This window comes from Phacochoerus africanus, chromosome 10 (genome assembly GCF_016906955.1).
Source record: "Phacochoerus africanus isolate WHEZ1 chromosome 10, ROS_Pafr_v1, whole genome shotgun sequence".
In the NCBI taxonomy this organism is placed as follows: Eukaryota; Metazoa; Chordata; class Mammalia; order Artiodactyla; family Suidae; genus Phacochoerus; species Phacochoerus africanus.
The window spans coordinates 132,764,195-132,785,870 of NC_062553.1; the positions used below are offsets into that span (position 1 = coordinate 132,764,195).

At 41.5% G+C, this 21,676-nt stretch overlaps 1 protein-coding gene across 6 annotated transcripts in view; it reads left to right on the top strand.

Annotated features, from left to right (window-relative positions):
• MAPK10 (mitogen-activated protein kinase 10) overlaps positions 1-21,676 on the top strand; it is a 507,647-nt gene that overhangs the window by 479,761 nt on the left and 6,210 nt on the right. For all 6 annotated transcript variants that reach the window (XM_047798560.1, XM_047798561.1, XM_047798557.1 and 3 more), the window contains 2 exons: positions 13,478-13,541; positions 15,385-15,462. In XM_047798560.1, the coding sequence (XP_047654516.1) occupies positions 13,478-13,541; positions 15,385-15,462 (142 nt within the window). The remainder of the gene's footprint in view (positions 1-13,477; positions 13,542-15,384; positions 15,463-21,676) is intronic.

The window sequence follows — 21,676 nt, forward strand, 5'->3', positions numbered from 1 at the left end:
GTCATGAACATGGCTAATCTGTAGGAAACAGAACTTACTTGGTGATCTGCATTCCTGCCTTGTCTGCCTACCTGCAGTGTTGCTAAAATCATCGAACTAGACTGTTCCCTCTCCACACTTTTCGCCTGTCATGCAAGAATCTCTCTAAACTACTGTATGTATAAGCTCAAGGACAGCCCGGAGGCATTCCTGTCCACCCTCGTGTCACTGAGTGTTTCAATATAGGACCTTTATTGATAAGGAAACAGCTACTGCTTTACAGAGGCAATGACAATTTTCTACAAGTCCCACACATTAATTCTTACATGCAAACCTTGTGATTTAAAGGACGCCTCTGTTCTCTTCCCAGCAGTAATGCTTATTTGGTGGGTAGACCTGTTCAAGTTTCTAAATCTATTCTGGTTTGCTCCTTAAAATGTTTCTCTTGGGAGTTCCCTGGTGACCTAGTAGTTTAGGATCCAGCATTGTCACTGTTGTGGTACGGCTTTGATCCCTGACGGGAACTTCTGCATGCCGTGGGTGTGGCCCAAAAAACCCCCCATAAAATAAAAATGTTTTCCTTTGTCCTATCTCAACCAGATTCAATGAGATTTAATTGTATGATGAACTTTTAAAAAGTATATTCTCTTTAAAAAACAAAAACAAACATACACATGCCTAACCTGCACAATTCAGTGTAACAAATTCTTATTTCTTCTGTGTACTCTGTTGAGCACTGTTCCAGAGCTAAAGATGCACAAACAAGGAAAACACTTCCCTGCCCTGCATAACTCTTGATCTAGCACTGACCTATCTTGTCATTCATTTACCCCTGGAGATTCCTTAGATGGGCCTCAGAGCTTATGAAAAACATACTGAAATTACACACCTATAGTAATGTGCGTATATCTTCCTAGGGATACAGTTTGTGGGCTCTATGAGATTTTCAGAGCGTTTACTTCCAAATTTGATTCTCGATATTTTAAAAAAAGCTCTAGTCTGATACAGAAAGTTCAGGATGAGGGGACTACAAAAAAAATGTGTAATTTACTGTTAGAGTTGGCTCTTGACTCTGACATAACGAAAAGAGTTAATGTACTTCTTAGAAAATCTCAGATCATTTTGTGTTTGTATGTACCTTTCATCTGTAAAGATTCTACTTTTTTTAGGTATGGGGTAGAGTGGGGAGGGACAGGTAAATTTAAAGCACTATGATTTCAATTTTCATTACTATTATTTATTATTTAATTTGTAATTTTTTTTTTTCTTTTTTGACCACCCTGCAGCATGTGGAGTTCCTGGACTAGGGATAGAACCTGTGTCCCAGTGCTCTCAAGACGCCGCCAATGCCATTGTGCCACAGCGGGAACACCTCATTATGACTTTTTTAATTTATTGAAAATATGAAAAAAAATCCACAAATTCATGCACATGGAGAACAGACTTGTGGTTGCCAAGGGGGAGGTGGAGGGAGTGGAATGGACTAGGAGTTTGGGGTTAGTAGATGAAAACTTCTGCATTTGAAGTGGGTTAGCAATGAGGTCCTGCTGTATAGCACAGGGAACTATATCCAATCATTTGTGGTGGAACATGATGGAAGATAATATGAGAAAAAGAATGTGTATTTATATATAACTGGGTCACTCCGCTGAATAGCAGAAATTGACAGAACATTGTAAATCAACTATAATAAAAATTTTAAACAATGAAACTATGAAAAAAATTCCTGTGATCCCAGGCATGCTAAAAATGGCACTCCTTTAAGAAGCAGAAATTAATAGCCAGTGTCTACTTGTCAAGTAGCTAGCTCTTTTCTTGTGCTGTGAAATTTTCAAGGGTTTGGTTGACAGGTTGGCTTATAGTTTTATGACGGCATTGTTCTGCCCGAGGAACAGATTTCATGACAATGACTGGTCCAGCCTTTCTCATATCTTGCTTCCATTTTGTTCCTCCTGATTATGCACCGCCCATCTTTCTCTGCCGTGTCTTGCTTCCGTTTTGTTCCTCCTAATAATTATGCACTGTCCATCTTTCTCTGCCGTGTTTGTCTCCAAAGATCTTTGTTTCTTGGCCCATGTTCTAAGGAAGTGGAGATGTTGCTTATTGCAACATAGAAGTGAAACAAATGAATGTCAAAAACACATAAAAAGGCCCAATTTCTCCACTGTGTGGGGAGGACCATCGGGTCACGTTAATCGCCGTCTGAGGTCATGCTTAGAGTGGGTTATGCTATTGAGATTCAGAGGTAAACTGAAGAGTTTCACATTCTAGGATAGAGGGAAAATAATTAGAAAGTATAATCCTTAGTGATGCTGAAAATGAATGTGTGATGATGTGAAAAGTTATGTTTATTTTGACATTTTGTTTTTTTTTTTTTTTTTTGACCTCGACTGAAAACCCTAGAGATGAAGGCAGCATGTCATCAGAACTATGCTAGGACCAGAAGTCTATGGACGTCCGAGGAATTTCAGAATCAGGAAAAGGGTGGCGAGGAAGCGTTCTTGAGTGCTAAGCCATAGTAATCTTCAGATTCAGGGAAGAGGCAGGATTTGGACATCTTCCCAAGAACGGACGCATTGCCTAGGCCCTCGGGCATCTGTTATGTGAGGGGACAGTAGAGCAGATTTATCCAGCGATGAGACAGAATATTGAAAGGGTTACACTCCCTTTTTATAAGTCTATTAAAAGTTGATGGTCTTTCACAGAGTATGTGCTATAATAAAATCATTATGTGCCTTTCTAATGGCAAGACAGTCGTAAGACTGATAAAAACCACTCCTGTAACTTGCTGCAGGTTTCATTTGGGACTCACAGGCTCCTTTTTGGAATATTGTATCTGATAAAAGAATGAAAATCACTGTTTATGAAAATGGTTTTAATTGATAAGCCAAAGAAATTCCCCAAAGTTTCTAATTCTGGGGAGGATCTGATTTCCATCTCTATGTGCTTTTTGCAGACTGAGGTCTTTTCATGTCCCTCCGAAAGAAGTGAGGGATAAAATACCTATGCCTCAGGCATTTTTCCTGAAAACGTCTTCTCTAAGATGTTTATTATTTTGGCCTAAGTCCAGCAGAAAGCATTTTGGGTGACTCTGCTTCATGACATACGCACCAGAATGCTGTTATCACGGTACAGCAATCTGTCACCACTTCTTTTTCTGAAGCAGGCCTGCTCACGTTCCCTGTTCCACTGCCTTGTGACTCCTGTTTAGTCACAAAGAAAAATTTATTCCCGGCCGGAATTCTTCCACATACACTCAACGGAGAAGTTCTTGAGTAACGAGTAGCTCCCTCACAAATAGAAGGCTTAGTCACTATCTACGCAAAATATTTGACTTGCAGTGGGTTAATTTATAATTGTGGCGTATAACTTAGCTTCTTCAAAACCAGGGGTTCTAGGCAATGGGAGAAGACACAGAGCTAAAGTGTGGAGACCAAAGTCATGATATAGGGGATACCAGAGTGCAGTGGAAACCATTCAGCATCCACACTTGGACCTGAACTCAAGACCTCATCCTGCCCTGGGTGGGTCCACGTCTTTCATTCCCTAAATGTTTATTAAGTTTCAATTACACGTGCCCATTGAAGATTTATTCATTGTAATAACAAACTGCCTAGTTCCTATTATCTGGTTGCTTATAGTAGGGTTGACAGACAAGTAAATGAGGCATTTTGACCACTCCACTAAATTTTGTGAAAAGGAAGAACAAGGTGCTCAGAAGCCAAATAATAATGTATTACCCATCTTTTCGTGGACACATGAGGCTTTCAGGAGGAAGAAGAGTCTTAGGTGGGACACGAAGGATCTGCAAGAGTTCGTGCAATGAAATGGAGATTGAAGCAGAGGGTCTTCCACTCAGCGGAAGCCACGGGTGCAAAGGCCAGGAGATCGTCTTGCAGTTCATCTGAGGGACTGTGTGAAAGGAGATGCACTGTGGCCAAGGAAGAGACCAGGTCAGGGAGCGCCCACACGGCGGGCAGGAGGCGTGTGCCTGCAGGAATATTTATAGAAACGGCCGTATTAGGTAGACCGTTCTTTCTGACCGATGGGGTGATGACCTCGGCAGAAGGACCGGTTAGGAAGCTGATGAAGTAGTTGAGATAGATGATGATAAAATGAACTTTAGTGGCCCTGGGCATGAAAACATTCTGAGATGGGTTTGGTGGTTTAATTGTCACAACTCATCTTCATTTATGAAGTGTCCTACCCACCCGTGTTTTAAGAGATAAGATAGTATATGGGAAAATGGTCAATAAACTTTGAAAACACTAGATACTACGAAAGAGGGACTTTTGAGTTTGTGAGTGTGGTTGAAATGGTTTCAACCTGATGGTTTGAACCTATATGACATAAGGGAAATCAAAGTGCCATTTATTTCTATTTTTTTAACAAAAAGCTCAATTGGACCATTTTCTTTTAAAATTTAGTCTTTGGACTATTTCATTACTGAATGAAAAGGCATGCTTTAAGAAAAAAAAAAGAAAGAAAGAAAATCCACTCCATGAAATGTATTAAGTGGAAAAATTGGGACGCTCATAATGCCTCACATCATCAGTAGGTAGTTCTCCGTGACTGTACTTGTGACGAGGAAACCCGTGATTCCCAACCTTTATCATCCACAGTGTACCTGAGAAGCGCCGTCCCCAGCTCCCTGTGGTCATCTGTGCGTCAGCACTCATTAGGTGATGGGCTGTGTAGGGGGAGTAGAATCTTGCAGGCAAATTCTTAATCAGAAATAATCCTTCATTGTCAGGTGATTCTGACCACCCACCCCCACCCCCGGCCCCCGTACCCTGTTCTCAGCGCATATACCTTAGAAATTATTGCTCTAGGAACAACTTGAGGACAGGGTTTTATTTCAGTCATTTGCATCATCTCTGTAATTACTTGTTCCGAGCGCACTGCAGGTTCTCGGAATTAATTGAACTAAGGAACTGGTTTAATCATTCGTAATTAACTACTTTATGTAACCTTCCCATCCATGTTCTTATTTTGCATTATCCCAGCACAGAGAACCCCTGCCACTACTTCGGAGTGCCATTGTTCCCATTTTACAAAATTTAAAAGTGATTTTTACACAACAACCCACAGCTAAAAGCCCTGGCTCTGAGCCAGGGCACGTTGCATTATCACAGTGTCCTTCACAAAGGACGTCCTTTAATAATTTACGCATTGCCGAAATTTATAATGTAATGAATTTACAATCATATTTGCTACTTCTCTGGATGTACATCTCAAAGCGGTCCATGAACGTTCACTTACATAATGTTCCAAGAGTATTGAATCTATGTAGGTAGAAGGGGCAGTAATTACTAGATTAGCAGAACTCTTTACATCTGATTGATTAATCCAAAATCTTTATATCATGCTCTAAAATTTTTCAGAGAGATGAGTGCTGGGAGAGAAAAAAGTAAAAACTTATGAAAACCATGTATACTTTAAAATGAATGAAAGTGTTTTGGAATTTACAATAGTATTTCTATAAAGGCAGTGAAATAATATAATACAATATAATAGGCAAATCAGTTTTCCTTAATAGAGTTTGTAATTCTGTAACTGTGTCCCTCTGGTCATTGTGGACTCTGTCCTGGGGCTACTCTGCTCAGTTACTCTAGAGGAGGATGGCTCTCTCTGGTTAGTACGTCCAGCATGAATTGTCATTGAGTCGCGTTACTGACATAGGAGTGCTGGTGATCTTTTTTCCCTCATTCCTTTTGCTTCTGCTTTGTGGCTGGAGGGCAGAGGCGCCAATGACATGTGGCCTTAATGGGCCGACTCAGCAATATTTGTGTTCTGTGCATTGGCTTTTCACCTAGAACATTTTTCTAGCTCCTTTATAGCTTATTTTTGTCCCTAACATGTGATTGAGGCTAATATGATCTTTTGCCTTTGGAAGGTCTTGCAAGGACTTGGATATTGGGTGATTGATGGTGCAATTACTCAGCTTTTTCAACTAAAGAATCATGGAAAAAGTCAATGTCCAAGGAAAAGTGAAGAGAATTTCCATTTTTCACGACATGATTAAACTTTTTGGTGGTATAAAGCTAATAAGTTTGTGACCCAACATTTCAGAAAGCTATAGAACAGAATGAAAAATAGAGAAACCAATTTAAATTCTTTGTCAAGCTACTACAACATTATTTAATTAGGTTTTTAAATTACACTCAGTTCACATTAAATTATAATTGGCATTCCTAGCTTTTAAAGTTTCCTTTGATCACTTAGTGCCGTCATGTCTCCAAACTGCAGTGCTTTCCCTATGTAACAAATGATAATACAGTGCTTTGCCTATTGCAGGTTCTTAAGAGAGATGTATTGTACATCTGAAATTTGTTTCTTTTTCAATAAAACCATATACGAAACTCTTTGCTGATAATTAAGGCTCACCCACAGTCACTTGTCTTCTTAGAGTCAAAGTCGAGGGCGCTCTGACTGCAGTCCTCTTTCCACTACCCCTGTGAGGAGTTTGGTAACTCATTCAAGAAGCTCAGAGATTCTCCTTGCCCTCTTTTGGCAAAGACTGAATCTGATTGGGAGATACAAAGCGCATGTCTGCTTTGATTATGACACACAAGTCTCTCTGTTTCTCTTCTTCAGAACTATAGCCCGTGATGATTTCTGTTCATAAAGCATTTTTTTTCCCCCAAGAAATAGATATCATTGAAGACTGAGAGAAAATCACTTTCTGGTGAATATTTTTTCTTGCATCTATACAAATTAAGCATATTTAGGTGGATGACAAAACCTGCTTTGATTGCTATGTAAGTACTTCGAACAGAAGTCTCAATCTTGGCTGCCCATTAGAATTACCCAGGGAACTTGAAAATATCCTGATGCCCAGATCTCATTCCAGACCAATTAAATAAAACTCTCTGGGGGTGAGTTTCAGGCATCAGCATTTTTAAAGCTCCCAGATGATTTCAGTGTGCGGCCAAAGTTGAGAGCCCCTGGGCGAAAGCAATTTGATTAAAATGATGAGCTCACACGCAAACATTTTTACTTAACTTTTATGTTTGCTTTTTTTTTCCAACCACAAGGTGGCGGCATCACAATACAGTGCACATACCAGCGCCTTTATTGAGTTGACATAGAAATTTGTATCCATATTGCTCATTAATAGTGTTTTGAGGGTTCTTCCAACTAGAGACAGCATTGACTCTTTTCCTGTTGTTCTGTGTTCCTTTGGTTGGTTAAGGAAACTTTTAAACATGTATTTCAACAGGTTAAATTAGCAGGAACTATATTATAAGCTACAGTTGGATGGAAAAATGCAAAGAACTTGGATTTTGCATTCAGATAGATTTGGGTTTAAATACTGCCTGTTCCATTTACCAGTCGGTTATCGAATCGCCTCATGCTTCAGTTGTATGCCTTGGAAGAGGAGGGTTGTTATAGGACTAAGTGAGACAACAAATGAAAATCAACTTTGTATGAACGGTGCTAGGACGGTCACGATGTTGAGGATGGGAGTGATGAGGCTGTGATAGAGTCAGTTACACACAGTGCAGAAAGTCCCAGAGTCCAGTACTTTTCCATATATGGTCTTTTATTCATGTAGGGCTCTTCTTTCCTGTGTGTGTCCTGACTCTCGGTTTCCACCAGTGATTATCAAATAAACATTCTTTAGCTGCCTTCATTTCAGAGTACAAAAAAAACCAAAGCCATTATTTTATTCATTTATATTTTCCGCTGCGGGCACGGCATTCAAAAATTCCCGGGCCAGGGCTCAAACCCACGCCAGAGCAGTGACAACACTGGGTCCTTAACCATTAGGCCACCAGGGAAATCTCAGTGCTATTGGCTTTTTACTACACCATTGTCAGTGGAAGTGCCTTCACCTTTATAGCCAACTTTCTATAAAAAAATGCGACTGCTCACTCACAACGACTGTTCAGCTTTTCAAATCTTGAGATTGCTTTCGCTGAGATCACCGCTGGCTTCCTAAATGCCAAGTCCGAAAGAATGGGCATCTCGTGTGTCATTGCCATTTGATAGGCAGACAGCACCCTCCTTCCTGACGCATCCCCCCAACCCCTGATTACGGTGGTGACATCATTCTTTTCTCCAGCCTCCATTGCTGTCTGCATGTTTTCTCTTCCCTTAAAATTGGGGATCCGGAGTTCCCATCATGGCTCAGCAGAAACGAATCTGACTAGTATCCATGAGGATGTAGGTTCGATCCCTGGCCTCCCTCAGTGGGTTAAGGAACTGGTGTTGCTGTGAGCTGAGATGTAGGTCACAGACATGGCTTGGATCTGGCTGTGGTGTAGGCTGGCAGCTACAGGTCCGATTGGACCCCTAGCCTGGGAACCTCCATATGCCACAGGTGTGGCCATAAAAAGACAAAAAAAAAAAGAAAGAAAGAAAAGAAAAAAATTGGGGCTCCTCAGAGTCTTCTCCTATTGCCCTAATTTCTTTCCTCCCTGGGAATCTTTGGTAGTTTTGACTACAGCCTTAACTTTCAGTACCACAAGTGACTTTCAAGCTGTGCATTGCGACATGGCCGTCCCGAGTTCCAGAGCTTTACATCTAACATTCACTGGCATTTAGATTGGCATCTCAAACGTAACACATTGAATTTTGAGGACGTATCTCCCGTCCCCCCAAACGGACCCCTCCTCCATCCTGACACCTCAGCTTTCAATCTGTGGCACTACTTTCCGCCCGGGTGATTGAGCCACATCCCCAGGAGTCATTCTGCACGCCTCCCCCAGCTGCCCTCAAATCGAGATGCTCGAAGCTTCTCAGTTCTTCACCACCCCCTCCAAAGACTCCCCGGGGTGTCACTCAGTCTCAAGTCTTGGTTTCTTACCTCACACCTCCTCTTCCACACAGGCCAGTCTGACTGCTGCGCCAGAACAGGGCGTGGTGAGGTCACTCCCTCCGCTCTGCCCTTTGTGCTTCCCTCCCCGTCCTCCTTCCCTCCCTTAGGGATGCCGCAAGGGCCCTTCTTCACGTGGTCACCTGCTGTCCTGGGGGACCCAGTGCAAGAAAACTCAGGAAAGAAGAATTAATCAGATTCGTTTCTAGGGACAGATTTTATTAAACTCTTTTTTTTATCAATGAATATATTACATTTGTGGTTGTACAATGATCATCACAATCCAATTTTATAGGATTTCCATCCCGCAACCCAAGCACATCCCCCCACCCCTCAAACTTATTAAACTCTTATCCTCCATGTGGGGCACTTCCCAAGCATCACACTTTGAAAGGGCATGTATCTCATCTCTAGAGTTAGATTGTTTCATTGATGTGCAAGAGTCTCATTTAAGCAACTTTTAAAAACTCAACTGATACGTATTACAAGTTGCCACTTGTCTGTTTTTAGAGGCAGCAAAGTTTTGGCAGTTGGAAACCAAGTCGGTGTTTACTGCACCGTCGGGTCACAAACTCGAGAAATAGAACTCCAGAAATAATTGCATTTAGTCAACTATTTTGATAATTGTGCCTACCGCTGTTACAGTTTCATTAATTTGGCAGATTGTCGGTAAGACTGTTAGACAAACAAGGAGTCTCATCGTGGATAATAAACTGCTCTTGATGCCGCAAGGACTGTAAAGTTTTAGAAGAAAAATAGAACATACCCAATGGCATCATTAGCCAAGTGAATAAATAAATAAAAGTACATATTATTGAGTGCTATATTAAAGTTCTATGTAAATGTTTTCTTCCAACGAGGGTGTTAAAATTTTAAGTCCTCTTTATCAAAAATTTTAAGTATATCTGGAAAATTTATTCAATACATATAGAGTCAAGGAAACTTAAAAGCAAATTTTGGAGTCCCTTTGTGGCTCAGGGGGTTAAGGATCTGACATTGTCACTGCTGCGGCTTGAGCTGCTGCTGTGGCAGGGGTTCAGTCCCTGGCCCAGGAATTCCCACATGCTGTGGGTACAGCCAAAAAATAATAATCATCATCATCAAAGTTTGCACATTTCTTTAAATGGATTTTCCTATTTAGTTTTTACTAAAATTTGCTCTTCTTGGTTGAAGCCTTATCATAAATCTTTTGGCAGTCTACAGATTTCAAACGTTAATAAGAGAAAACAAAGCATATTTCACTACAACATAATATCAGTTTCTTTGAAACAGCCACTGCATTTTAATAGAGAATGCATATGCGGAAAGACAATGCTATTAAAGGTTCCACGGGCATTTTCAACAAGACAGCAAACCCAGAGAGAAAAAAATAGAACAAAACCATACTGTGTGCTTAATTAGGATCAAAGAAGCAGACCACAAACACCAACATCTGGATGATTGTCATACGGTCAGAACATGACTGATAGGGAAAAAAATGTTAATTCAAGGCTCAAAGATGAATAAAAGGAACAACGTGGTACCGTTTAGATTTCTCATATCTGGTTCTCATCTCTTTGAAGACTCATGTGTGTAGGGGTCCTGATGTTGTCCAAGATATTTTTAACAAAAGGCATTTTGGAATAGAAGAGTTGACGACTTGAGCGATCCTTGCCAGATCTAGCCACATCTGTAGCCTGACAGAAAATTGGGACAGAACTCAGAGTGGCAGGCTCAACTTTTGTCATTAATGCAAATCCTTTGCAAGTGTTGAATTATTCAGCTTAACATTTCTTCAGCCCTAAGAATGCCTTCATTCCACTTTTCTTCTCACAAGAGATGATACATTTTATCCCCGAGTGCCGCTGATTAACTCTGTGGCCGGGGACACATCTCTCATGATCCTTGAGTTTTCATATTCTCACTTGCAGGTTGAGCAAGGGTAGCTCTAGGTAACCTCTCCATTCTCCTCCATCGCTAACGTTTTGTGATGCTGTTGAAAACAAGATTGTCTTGAAGATGGAGGAAATGGTAAATTCATACATTTTCCTCAATGGAAAAGTATCACTTACATCTATGATTTAGAATGAAGTCACAAAAGAGAGCAGCTTGTACCTTGGGGAGAATCAGTTAGGAATTTGAATAGGTACTGATTCAAAAGATCTCCTCAGCAGGCAGTCGTGCCTGGCAGTAAGAACTCAAGAGAATGCCAAAGATACGTACCTTCTTCTACAGGCTCGCTTAGACCAGGACCTCGCCACAGCTTTGCACTTGCTCAAGAAGAGCCAAAGAAGAAAACCTGCCATCTGGCAAAGTGTCTTCACCTAACCAGAGTTTGGCTTTGCATTAGCTTTCTTAGATGAGAGTTTTCCAGAATTTCAGAAACAACTTCTTTTTACTCATTCACTCATTAAATTGTCATATTGTCATAATGAGGGGGTTCTTTAGAATTTGGGTGGGAAAGTCCTCCCTCAGTCAGATCCCAAAGGCGGTGTCTGATCATCCCATCCTCTTAACTTTCTCCAGTCAGTGTCTGTGTCCTCACCAGGGTCACGGGATAGGATCGGGTCTTGTTCTGTTTAGTTCTTTCAGTAAAGGGTGCTCGGCCGACCATGTCTGAATCACAGAAGCTGGTTTAAAACCTTCTGCCTCGGAAGTAATCACAGGTTTTAAAGGAGTATCTGGCCTCACCCGTAGGTGTTTCTCCACAATTCAGTGCTATGTAAAGGGGTCCCGCCACAGCTGATGCAAGTCTTCCATTTTCATGTCCAAGTACATCTGTCGTGGGTGTGGGGTGAGGATGCACATTCAGGTCTGCCATGATTCAGGCTGCAGAGAGCCTGCATGCAGTACAGAAGGGCCGCTGTGGTACTGCGGTGCTGTCCGTGGACCAGAGAACCTCCTACAGAAGCCAGAAGCTGTCTCTGAAGATCTCGTCCAAAGTCTTCCGGAAACAGCCATTTCGGGGAGATGACGCCCTCATCGACCTGAGTCCCTTTACTGAGTAACTGTTTGTTTTTTACAAAAACTGCCGCTTTTGGAGCATTGGACAGGATGAATTCTGGGGCCTCGGTGTTATGGCACCAGACATTTTGCAGCTCTTCTTTCCACTGAAGCCACTGTTGACCCGTATAGCTTCCCAGCTCCTTCTCTATCTCTCTCTCTATCTCTTTATTTTTCCAAGAGATTTTTGGTTTTCTTTTCACGGCCACACCGGCAGCAGATGGAAGTTCCTGGGCTAGGGGTCGAATCGGAGCAGCAACTCCGGCTTACACTGCAGCTTGTGGCAATGCCAGATCCTTAACCCTCTGAGCGAGGCCAGGGATCAAACCCAAATCCTCATGGACACAATGTTGGATTCCTATCCCACTGAGCCACAATGGGAACTCTGAGATTTTTTTTTCTTTCCATGTCCCTTGCCTGAGCTGGAGCCAGCCTGGGTCACCAAGATAGATTCCTCAGGTCCAAACGTGGAGAAAAGAGGTCAGGGCATCTACCTGAGCCCCACCTTCCTGGAAGGCACCTGGATTTATGAAGATTCCTCCATGTCCATCTCCTAATTCCTCACGGCAGGTGGAATGCTGACTCCATAAGCCAGACTAAAGGCCCTGTCGCATCATTTCTCCCAGAGAGGGGTCACTCAGGGGTCCACGGTGACCTGCCTCTCTGGACAACTGGCAGATGCTTCTGCCTGAGGTGGGGGAGAATATCTTAAGTCATTTAAATACAGGGCGCACGGCTACATATAAGATGTCTTATGATACGTCACGAAAAATAAAAAGTTGATTAGATCTGAATATTTCTTTACAGTATGTTTATGTTATAATATTTATACTGGGGACTAGCACTGTGGTCGATTGAGCGGTATGTGGAAGTTCCTGGGCCAGGGATGAAACCTGCACCGCCGTTGCGACCTTTGCCACAGCTGCAGCAACGCCAGGGCCTTAACCTGCTGCGCCACAAGGGAACTTCCAACAGTCTTCTTCGTGAGGGTAGAAAAATGCAACAAAATCTTAGCAATCTGGGATCATCTTTGTAGGGTTCTGTTATGCAGCAAACGAATGGAGAAAACAGCAGCTTCTGGGTCCTTAGAATCAAGTGTCTTGTTTCCCTTTTTTTTTTTTTTTTTTTTTTTTTTTTTGGCTTTTGTCAGTTTAGGGCCCAACCAGCAGCATGTGGAGGTCTCCAGGCTAGGGGTCAAATCGGAGCTGTAGCCGCCAGACTGCATCACAGCCACAGCAACGCCAGATCCCAGCCGCGTCTGCCACCTACATCACAGCTCACGGCAGCCCCAGGTCCTTAACCCACTGAGCGAGGCCAGGGGTCGAACTCATGTCCTTATGGATACTAGTCGGGTTCGTTAACCACTGAGCCACAACAGGAACTCCTCCTGTTTCCTTTTTAAAGACTGGATATTAATCGCCGACACGAGTTCTGAATCACAAGGCTTTGGGAAGTGAGCTCTCAGGGTTTGGAGTCTGCTGCCTTATTGAGTAGCAGCAAACATTGACATATACTTGATTCCTTTATAAGTTTGTGGCAGGGTTTTAACTTTGGCACCATTGCCATTTCTCCACAATTTATATGAGATTCTGATCACCACTAAAATCAATGAATAGCAAGACATTCTCCTGCATTGTAAGACTTCAGTTATTTTTAGTTAATTATAGAAGGTTTTTTGTTTGTTTTTATCTGCAGCCTCCGCCTCAGATATATGACAAACAGCTGGATGAGAGAGAACACACCATCGAAGAATGGAAAGGTGACTCCACGACCTACAAACATATACTTTTTGCTTTATTGAAACTCAGAAAGTATCTTTAAGGATTTTCCTTTTAAAACAGTTTGTTAACAGATGATTTTCCAAGCACTATCTTCTTAGACCATTTTCAAAGCTTTTAAAACTTCATCTATATCTTTGTACTAATAGCAGTATTGCACTTACTCAAGAATGAAAGGCATTAATTACTGATACTTAAAAAATAATACTGATTGTCCAAGTCTGTGGGAGGGCAAGCTTCAGTTCAGATTTTTAGAAATCAGCATTTTGTGTTTGTACATAAAATTATCACATAGAGTGGATAAAATTATGCCTAAGATGGTTTTAGGGATTAGAAAATAAAAGACAGTGAATATATGAATTCATTCACTTGAGTTTTAGGACTTGGAGAACTTAAGTAGAAAATATATGTATCTGAGTAGCTTGTATCTCCATCAAAGTAAGAACAGAATGAATGAATACATCAATTAATTTTTTTCAGCAAAACTTTTCCAAACACATGCTACATGAACAAGATCACACTCAGTGTGAAGCAAAGCAGAGAAGACTTGTTAAAACTAGTATAAATAACTATAAAGTAGAATAAATACGAGAAAAGCAAATGCAGATTACAACTGATAACTAGGACAAAATGAAGAGAACCGTAAAAGGGAGGTCTGAAGGGAAGGAACGTTTGCACTGCCAGTAAAGGCATTAGTAAATTTAAGCTGGGAAAAGAAGAAAGAGAAGAAAATACCAGAATGAAGATATAAAAGGGAACCAAAGGGTAGGAATGAGCAAAGTGTGTTGTAAAGGTGGTAAAAAGACTCCACTGCTCAAGAGTCACGTTGCAGAGTTTGGAAAAATAAGCCCACACCAACAGTAGATCAAGTAAAAAAAAAAAAGTTGATAATGATTGAAAAAGACTTCATTTGGTCTAAATAAAGACCAGGTACTCAGGGGGTCATGATTAGATAAGCGATAGGATATGACTTGAGGAGAATGGACATAGACTAAATCGTCAAAAACCGGCGAAATAAATACCTGTAAAGGATGATGATTATATAAAGTGTAAGCCACTGAAAAGCAAGAATGAATGATGCAGAATAACTTTTAGCCGAATGGGAGAAAGTGAAAAGAAGTGAAGATATACAGAATTTTAACTCTAGCAATCAAAAAGCCTGAAATAGATGCCAGTTTGGGAGTAAATATAATAATTTTTTAATGTCAGATTTGGGGCACATTTAGCTTTACGAATCCAAGATTTGAGTCTGGAAAAAAGATAGAGAGTTGGAAAATTGGTAAAAAGTAACAGCTTCGAGCTGTGAGACTGTGCATCTCTCAAGGAGTGAATAAAAAGGAAAACCAGTGTTCAACACTGAGCTCTTAACCTCGCTCAGTGGGTGAAGGATCCGGCCTGGCCCTGAGCTGTGGTGCAGGTCGCAGACGTGGCTGGGATCCCACGTTGCTGTGGCTCTGGCGCAGGCCGGCAGCTGCAGCTCCAATCAGACCCCTAGCCTGGGAACCTCCCTATGCCACAGGTTCCGGCCCTAAAAAGACAAAAGACAAAAACAAACAAACAAAAAACCTGAGCCATTGAAATTCTTAAAAGACAGCATTAAACCTGAGCCATTAAAATTCTTAAAAGATAACATGAACTCTCCCAGACATCCCCGAATAATGCAGAAAACAGTAACGTGTGGAAATAGAGAGTAGAGGAATCCCATTTGCTGTGTAACTTGCTCACCCCCATCACAGTATTCTTATTACCTGTCATTCGCTCCTGAGTTTCCCCTCGGGATCAGGAGAAAATGATTGTTACCACCCTGATGGCTGTTTCTTACAGAACTCATCTACAAGGAGGTGATGCTTTCGGAAGAGAAGACGAAGAACGGTGTCGTGAAAGGCCAGCCCTCTCCCTCAGGTACTCACTCCCAGGGACTAACCCAGGGACCTGTACGTATTTAACTCGGCCCTAAGGAGGAACTGCAGTCAGTAGCATTGCTTACGGAGCATGTGAGCAAATAGCACGTGTCCGTTTCTCTCGAGTGGTTTTAATTTTATTCCTTTTGATATTTAAGTGTGGCATTCGTGCCAGTTATTCTGGATAATTACCCAGCACAAGGGTTCTTCCAGGAAGTATGGTGAGACAATACGGGATCTTGGAGAAATGTTAGCATGGGCTGGTTAAAGGGTAACTGCTTCTCAGCGAAATTCAGAGCCACCCTGCCCTCTTGACCACCAAGTCATGGTAGAAGTCAGGAATCCCTCCAGCCAAAGCCTTTTCCTTCATTTCACTCTACTGGTGGCATTCTTGCTAATGGTGGCGTGACGGTAGTTGAAGCCTTAACCAAGACGGGATCCAGTTCAAGTCAGCAGGGAAAGTCTTTCAGTTTGCATTCTGCAGAACATAATGCACATTTGTCCATAGACTTATTTTTCAGATCCTACTAAGGTCCTGCAGGATTACTTGAGATAATTTACATAACTTTGTTTTTCCTAAGACCTGTTTCCTGAATATAAGCAGAGTATAGAAATAGTTTCAGAAAACGTGGCTTGTCTTCAGCTTTAAACAACACTCAGATTATGCTGGCAAAAACGTAGACTGCAAATTACTAGTTTAGAGGAAAATTGATTTGGTGTTCTACCTTTGATGTACCTATTTTTTCCTATGCACATCAGTTGTTTCAGGAAACAAAATCGGAAGAATTAATCAATTCCTCATATTGATATCCCTCTTTAACTAGTTTGCACCGCAACCACTCTGACACCCAAACGGATGCAATTTAGATATGACATGCTTTCCTCAGACTTGGTAAAATGTCCAATTCTATGTCCGGTCTTTCCTTTCCGCACGAAGGGTGAAGGAATTGTTGGGGCTGGTTGTCCGCCCACCCAGTCTATTCAGCTTAGCATCCGTATTGACACAAGTCTGTAGAAGCTGTTTCTAACTTACCTGCGTGTCCTATCTGCTCCTGATTAAAGAACCCAAAGACTGAATCCAACAGCCTCAAGATGCCACCTGCTAAGGCAGAAAGACTCCTTGTCTTAAGAATTCCCGTAATGACCCGAACGTGTTTTCCTATAATCATTAAGAAGGTGAAATACCAGGATGCAGGGAAGGGTGACCTCACATCTCCGCCTGGGACTGGGCAGTTTTAGTAGAGTTTTTTCTATTCAGCTTCAGGTTAAATTATCATCAGTTCATCTCCTTTCCTTCTTTCAGAGAGCTCAGAATCATGCCACCCGCTCCAGGACACCCCACCCCGGCCACTTTCCCCTCTGTTCCAGTCAGGTCTCCACAGTAGTTAAGCTGTGATGACATGAAAATCTGTAATTCTCTATCAATCCTTCCACAACACTTCTATAAAAATCTCCTTATTCCCGTGATACATTTAATGCAAACTGTGCAGCTCAAGGAGGGCAAAGTGAGATCAAATGATCTTTAAAAGGATGGGAGGCGTGGTCTTCCAGGTAAAGAAAGGTTTCAATATTTGGTAAGGGAACAAAGTTTGTGTATTATCAAAGCTTAGTACTTTCATGATTAAAACTGTATTTCGTATGCAAAAAGAAAATGATTGACTGCACAAGTTTCTTTCAACTCATTAATAAGGTCAATGGCAAAATGACAAAATTAGTTCCATGAAGATATGAAAAATCAGGATTTATGTAGTCCGTGGAAAAAAGAATACTGAAATAAGATTACTAAATTAAACTAAAACCTGTAAATGTCTTATAGGACAACCAAACCTATCTTTGTGGTTATCTTTCCTACCAGACAGAAAAAAAAAAAAAAAAGAGTTTTATTTGATCAATTTTCTACAGGTTTGCAGTGTTGCAAACTATCTGGATGCTAACTGAGAATATTAAGTCAAGTAATATTCCACAGAATAGTCAGATGTCCCTTAGGAAGGATTATTAAAAAATGCTTAAGGAGTTCCCCTTGTGGCTCAGCAGGTTAAGGACCCGGCATAGTGGCTGTGAGAATGCGGGTTTGATCCCTGGCCTCACTCAGTGGTTGAAGGATCCAGTGTTGCCACAAGCTGTGGCATAGGTCCCAGATAGGGTTTGCATCTGGTGTGGTTGTGGCTGTGGCGTGGGCCAAGCCCAATTCAACCCCTAGCCTGGGAACTTCTATGTGTGGCAGATGCAGCCTTAGAAAGAAAAAAAAAAAGCTCAAGCATGATATGAAAGGTTTACATGGTCATTTTTTTTTTTTTGCACTAGTCCCAGGTGTTGGATAATTTTCCTGAATAGTATCCAAGATTATTGACGTTTATTTTCTATATGCTTTGAATAGATGGACTCAAGTCTTGATCAAGTAAACCCTTCTAGCTTTGCAAGAAATATATTTCAAGTGAAAAAAGCCAAAGACTAGTTCATATAGCAGTTTTCTATTTCTGGAGGGACTGGAAAATAAATGAATTCCCCTAAATGACTTAATGGTGAATATAACTTAGTCATAGAGAAGTTGGAATACTGGGCCAAGATGCATGAGACTGCTGCCAATTCAGGTTGAATTTGTTGAAAATCAAACACATCCTCCCTCTTTGGATTTACTCACTCAGCATAAAATTTTTTTCTTTTTTCTTTTTTCTTTTTTTTGGCTCCACCTGTAGCATGCAAAAGTTCGCAGGCCAGAAATTGAATCTGTGCCACAGCTGTGACAACACCAGATCCTTAACCCATTTGCCACCAGGGAAATCCTTCCCATTTCTATTAATGGCAGCTCTGTTTTCTCAGCCTTCCAGCCTGAAACCCCTGGCTGATGTTTTACTCCATACTCACCTCGTGCCTAAGAATCACTCTCTGCATCCTAAAAGTTTTTCTTGCAAAATATCTTACATCTGATCACTACTGTCCCTTTGTGTTACCACCACTATGATTAAAGCTTTCCTGAAATCATTTTCCAAGCTTCCGTCTCCACCTAAGTTGATCTTTTAAAACTGTAGATGGATCAAGAATTCCATGGGAGTTCCTGCTGTGGCACAGTGGGTTAAGAACCTGACTGCAGCGGCTCACTGTGGAGGTGTGGGTTCCATCCCTAGCCTGGTGCAGTGGGTTGAAGGATCTGGCATAGGTTGCAGCTGTGACTTGGATTTAGTTCCTAGCCTGGGAACTTCCATAAACCATGGGTATGGCCATTAAAAAGAAAAAAAAAGAAAAAAAGAATTTTACTGATCAATGCCTCCAATGGCTTTGCATCATTTATACTTTAAGCCTAGCAAGCTCTCCCTGGCATGATGGCTGCCCGTAATATATGCCACACTTTTCCACCCTCACACTACACCCAGTCAAGGGCCCTTCTTAATTACCACTATCTTGCTTGACTGGATCCCTACCTTTTGGAAGACTGCCCATTCAGCAATGTTCTCTCATCGAATACCGCCTTGTCCCCCAATATTTTTCATATTGAAACAGGAAGGAAGGGGGCAGGGCACAGCTATTAAAAGAAATGACACAACCCGGAGTTTCCTTCATGGCTCAGCAGTTAATGACCCCGACTAGAATCCATAAGGATGCGGGTTCAATCCCTGGCCTCACTTAGTGGTTAGGGATCTGGAGTTGCTGTGAGCTGTGGTGTAGGTCGCGGATGCGGCTTGGATCCCAAGTTGCTGCGGCTGTAGCTGTGGGTGGCAACTGTAGCTCTGATTCATCCCCCAGCCTGGGAACTTCCATATCCCGAAAAGCAAAAAAAAAAGAAAGAAAAAGAAAAAAAGGGTGACATGACCATTAGGAACAAAAGAGTGACGCAACTGTTAAGGACAGGACACTACAAAAACCGTGTAGAACCCATTAGACCCAAGATGGTGGAAGATTTGACTTCCGGTGGATCTGGAGCCTCATTACACATCGTAAGCAGCTAAATGACCCCGAGTACCATGGCAGTTCAGAGTCCAACTATAAAAGGTCAAAAACTGGCCGATGCCTCAATTCCTGACAATCCCCGCCCCTTCTCCTAAGTAGTTAGAATATTCCTCCCACTTGGCCTATGAAATTACCCAGCTCATAAAAACTAACCAGCCACATGCCTCAGGCTGCTCCTGCCTTCTGAGATGGCCCCACTCTGCCTATGGCGTGTGTATCTCTCAGTCTTCCTGCTCACTTTACTATGGCTCGCTCTTGAATTCTTTCCCCTGAGAAGCCCATCCCAGGGACTCAGGGGCGAGCTGGCACATAACCATCCTCCAGTGCCCCGTTTTTTCCCTACAATGTCTGTTCCCAACGATTTTTCGTATCTTCCCAGAGAATACAGCCTTTGTTTTGTTGCCCTTGCTGATTGTGAATCCCCGAGAAGAAAGCTTGTACGCGTTCATCCTTGGGCACCAAGCAGTGCCTGAGTGCTATGCCTTACACATAATAGTGGCTCAATAAACGTTGATGAATCTGAAAATTGCTGCTCAGGCCCTCTCTCAACATGTTTCTTGGTGCTATTCCAAAGACAGAATTCAAGACAGGATTATAGCTTCAAGACAGTAGGCAATTTAGTGCATTTTTATGCCAGTGAATGTTTATTTGCCCTACTAATCATCATGGAAATAAATGAGCCAAGTGCACGGAAAGTTGTGTTTGGCATTTGCTGATGCTTCAGATAAAGGTTCGCTGCTTTCAGGTGATTGTTTGATGTATTCATTTTGGAGAAATGTATATTCCTGAATATTTTTTGCAGACCTATTCAGCTTAATATGTTAAGGATTAATTCTAAAATATGCTGCTTAAGCTCTACATGTGTGTGAGAAGGCCAGATTATTTTTTACCCATTCCAACTACCGGTAACAATACTAAATTATGTATCTTCTACACATGCTCTAAACTATAGTTATCTGGCTTACACAATGTATAGGTGAAATGATTGTGGATTCAATCTTTTACTACATGATTTTAAAGGAAAATATTCCGGCTTAAGTTTGAGAAGTCACATGTATAATATATATCATGTGACATATTTATGTATGATACATTTGTATGCATCATATAGAGACATGGGACAGCCACGTGCTGGGTGACTCTACCAACTCATGAGAGTCACTTGTGTGCACCCAGCTATGAGTTTGTTGACCTCATGTTGGTAGCTTGAAACCCACCATGCAGGATTTAAGGATTTAAGACATAGAAATTGGCTGACTATAAATCAAGCCAGTCTTCCCAGTTGCTAAATTTTTATTAGCACACCTCTGTGTGTGTGTGTGTGTGTGCGTGTGCGTGCATGGTATGTATATATGCAGTAAACCATAAAAGCAATTATTAAGAAAACTTTTGAAAAGTCAACTTTTTTTGCATTCTTTATTATGTTTACTTTTTCTCATGAATGTTGCATATCACATTTTATCTTGTAAATAGCCAGAATGAAGTAATATTACAACATAGACTCCCTTAATATTCAGTCATGGCAATACTGGGAGCCCAGCAGCAAGGGAATAAGTTAAAGCAGTTTCTCAGTGACAAAATTCTCATGTTTTAGTGATGCTTTAAAAATGTAAATAGGAAGTTAAATGTGCATTTGCAGAATAATACATAGGTTTGAAATTTATTGATGGAATTGTTGTATATCAATAAGAAATAATTCTGAGCTTCAGATACATTTCTAAATAAATAATTGTACTCCCCTCAGCTGTATGATTTCACTTGCATAGTGATTTATTTTCAAGAATAGCATGGCTGCTTGCTTTCTGAAGTGATTTGTAAAGACGGCTGAGGGAAAAGCAGTCCATGAATAGAAATTAATGTTCTTCTAAAAGCATTTATTATAGAATGTTAGAGCTAGAACAAACTAGGAGATCATCTAATACAAAAACTCTCCCATGCACCCACCCCCATTCTTTCTACAAGGAAACCTCCCAGAAATAACAGGGACTCACTTGAGATAAGGATGCTTAGCATCAGAACGGGTGGAGAGTTTAGGAATGTCTAAATGGAAGATAAGGCTCTTTGGGTGATTTTAATATAGAGCCCCTCCCTCTCCATATTCTGCAGTCAAGGAGGCATATGTTGGGGTTCCCCCGTGGCTAAGCCGGTTAAGGATCCAGTGTCGTCACTGCTGTGACTCTGGTAATAGCTGCGGTGCAGATTTCATCCCTGGCCCAGGAACTTCTACATGCCATGGGTGTGGCCAAAGAAAGGAAGCATATGTTACAGTG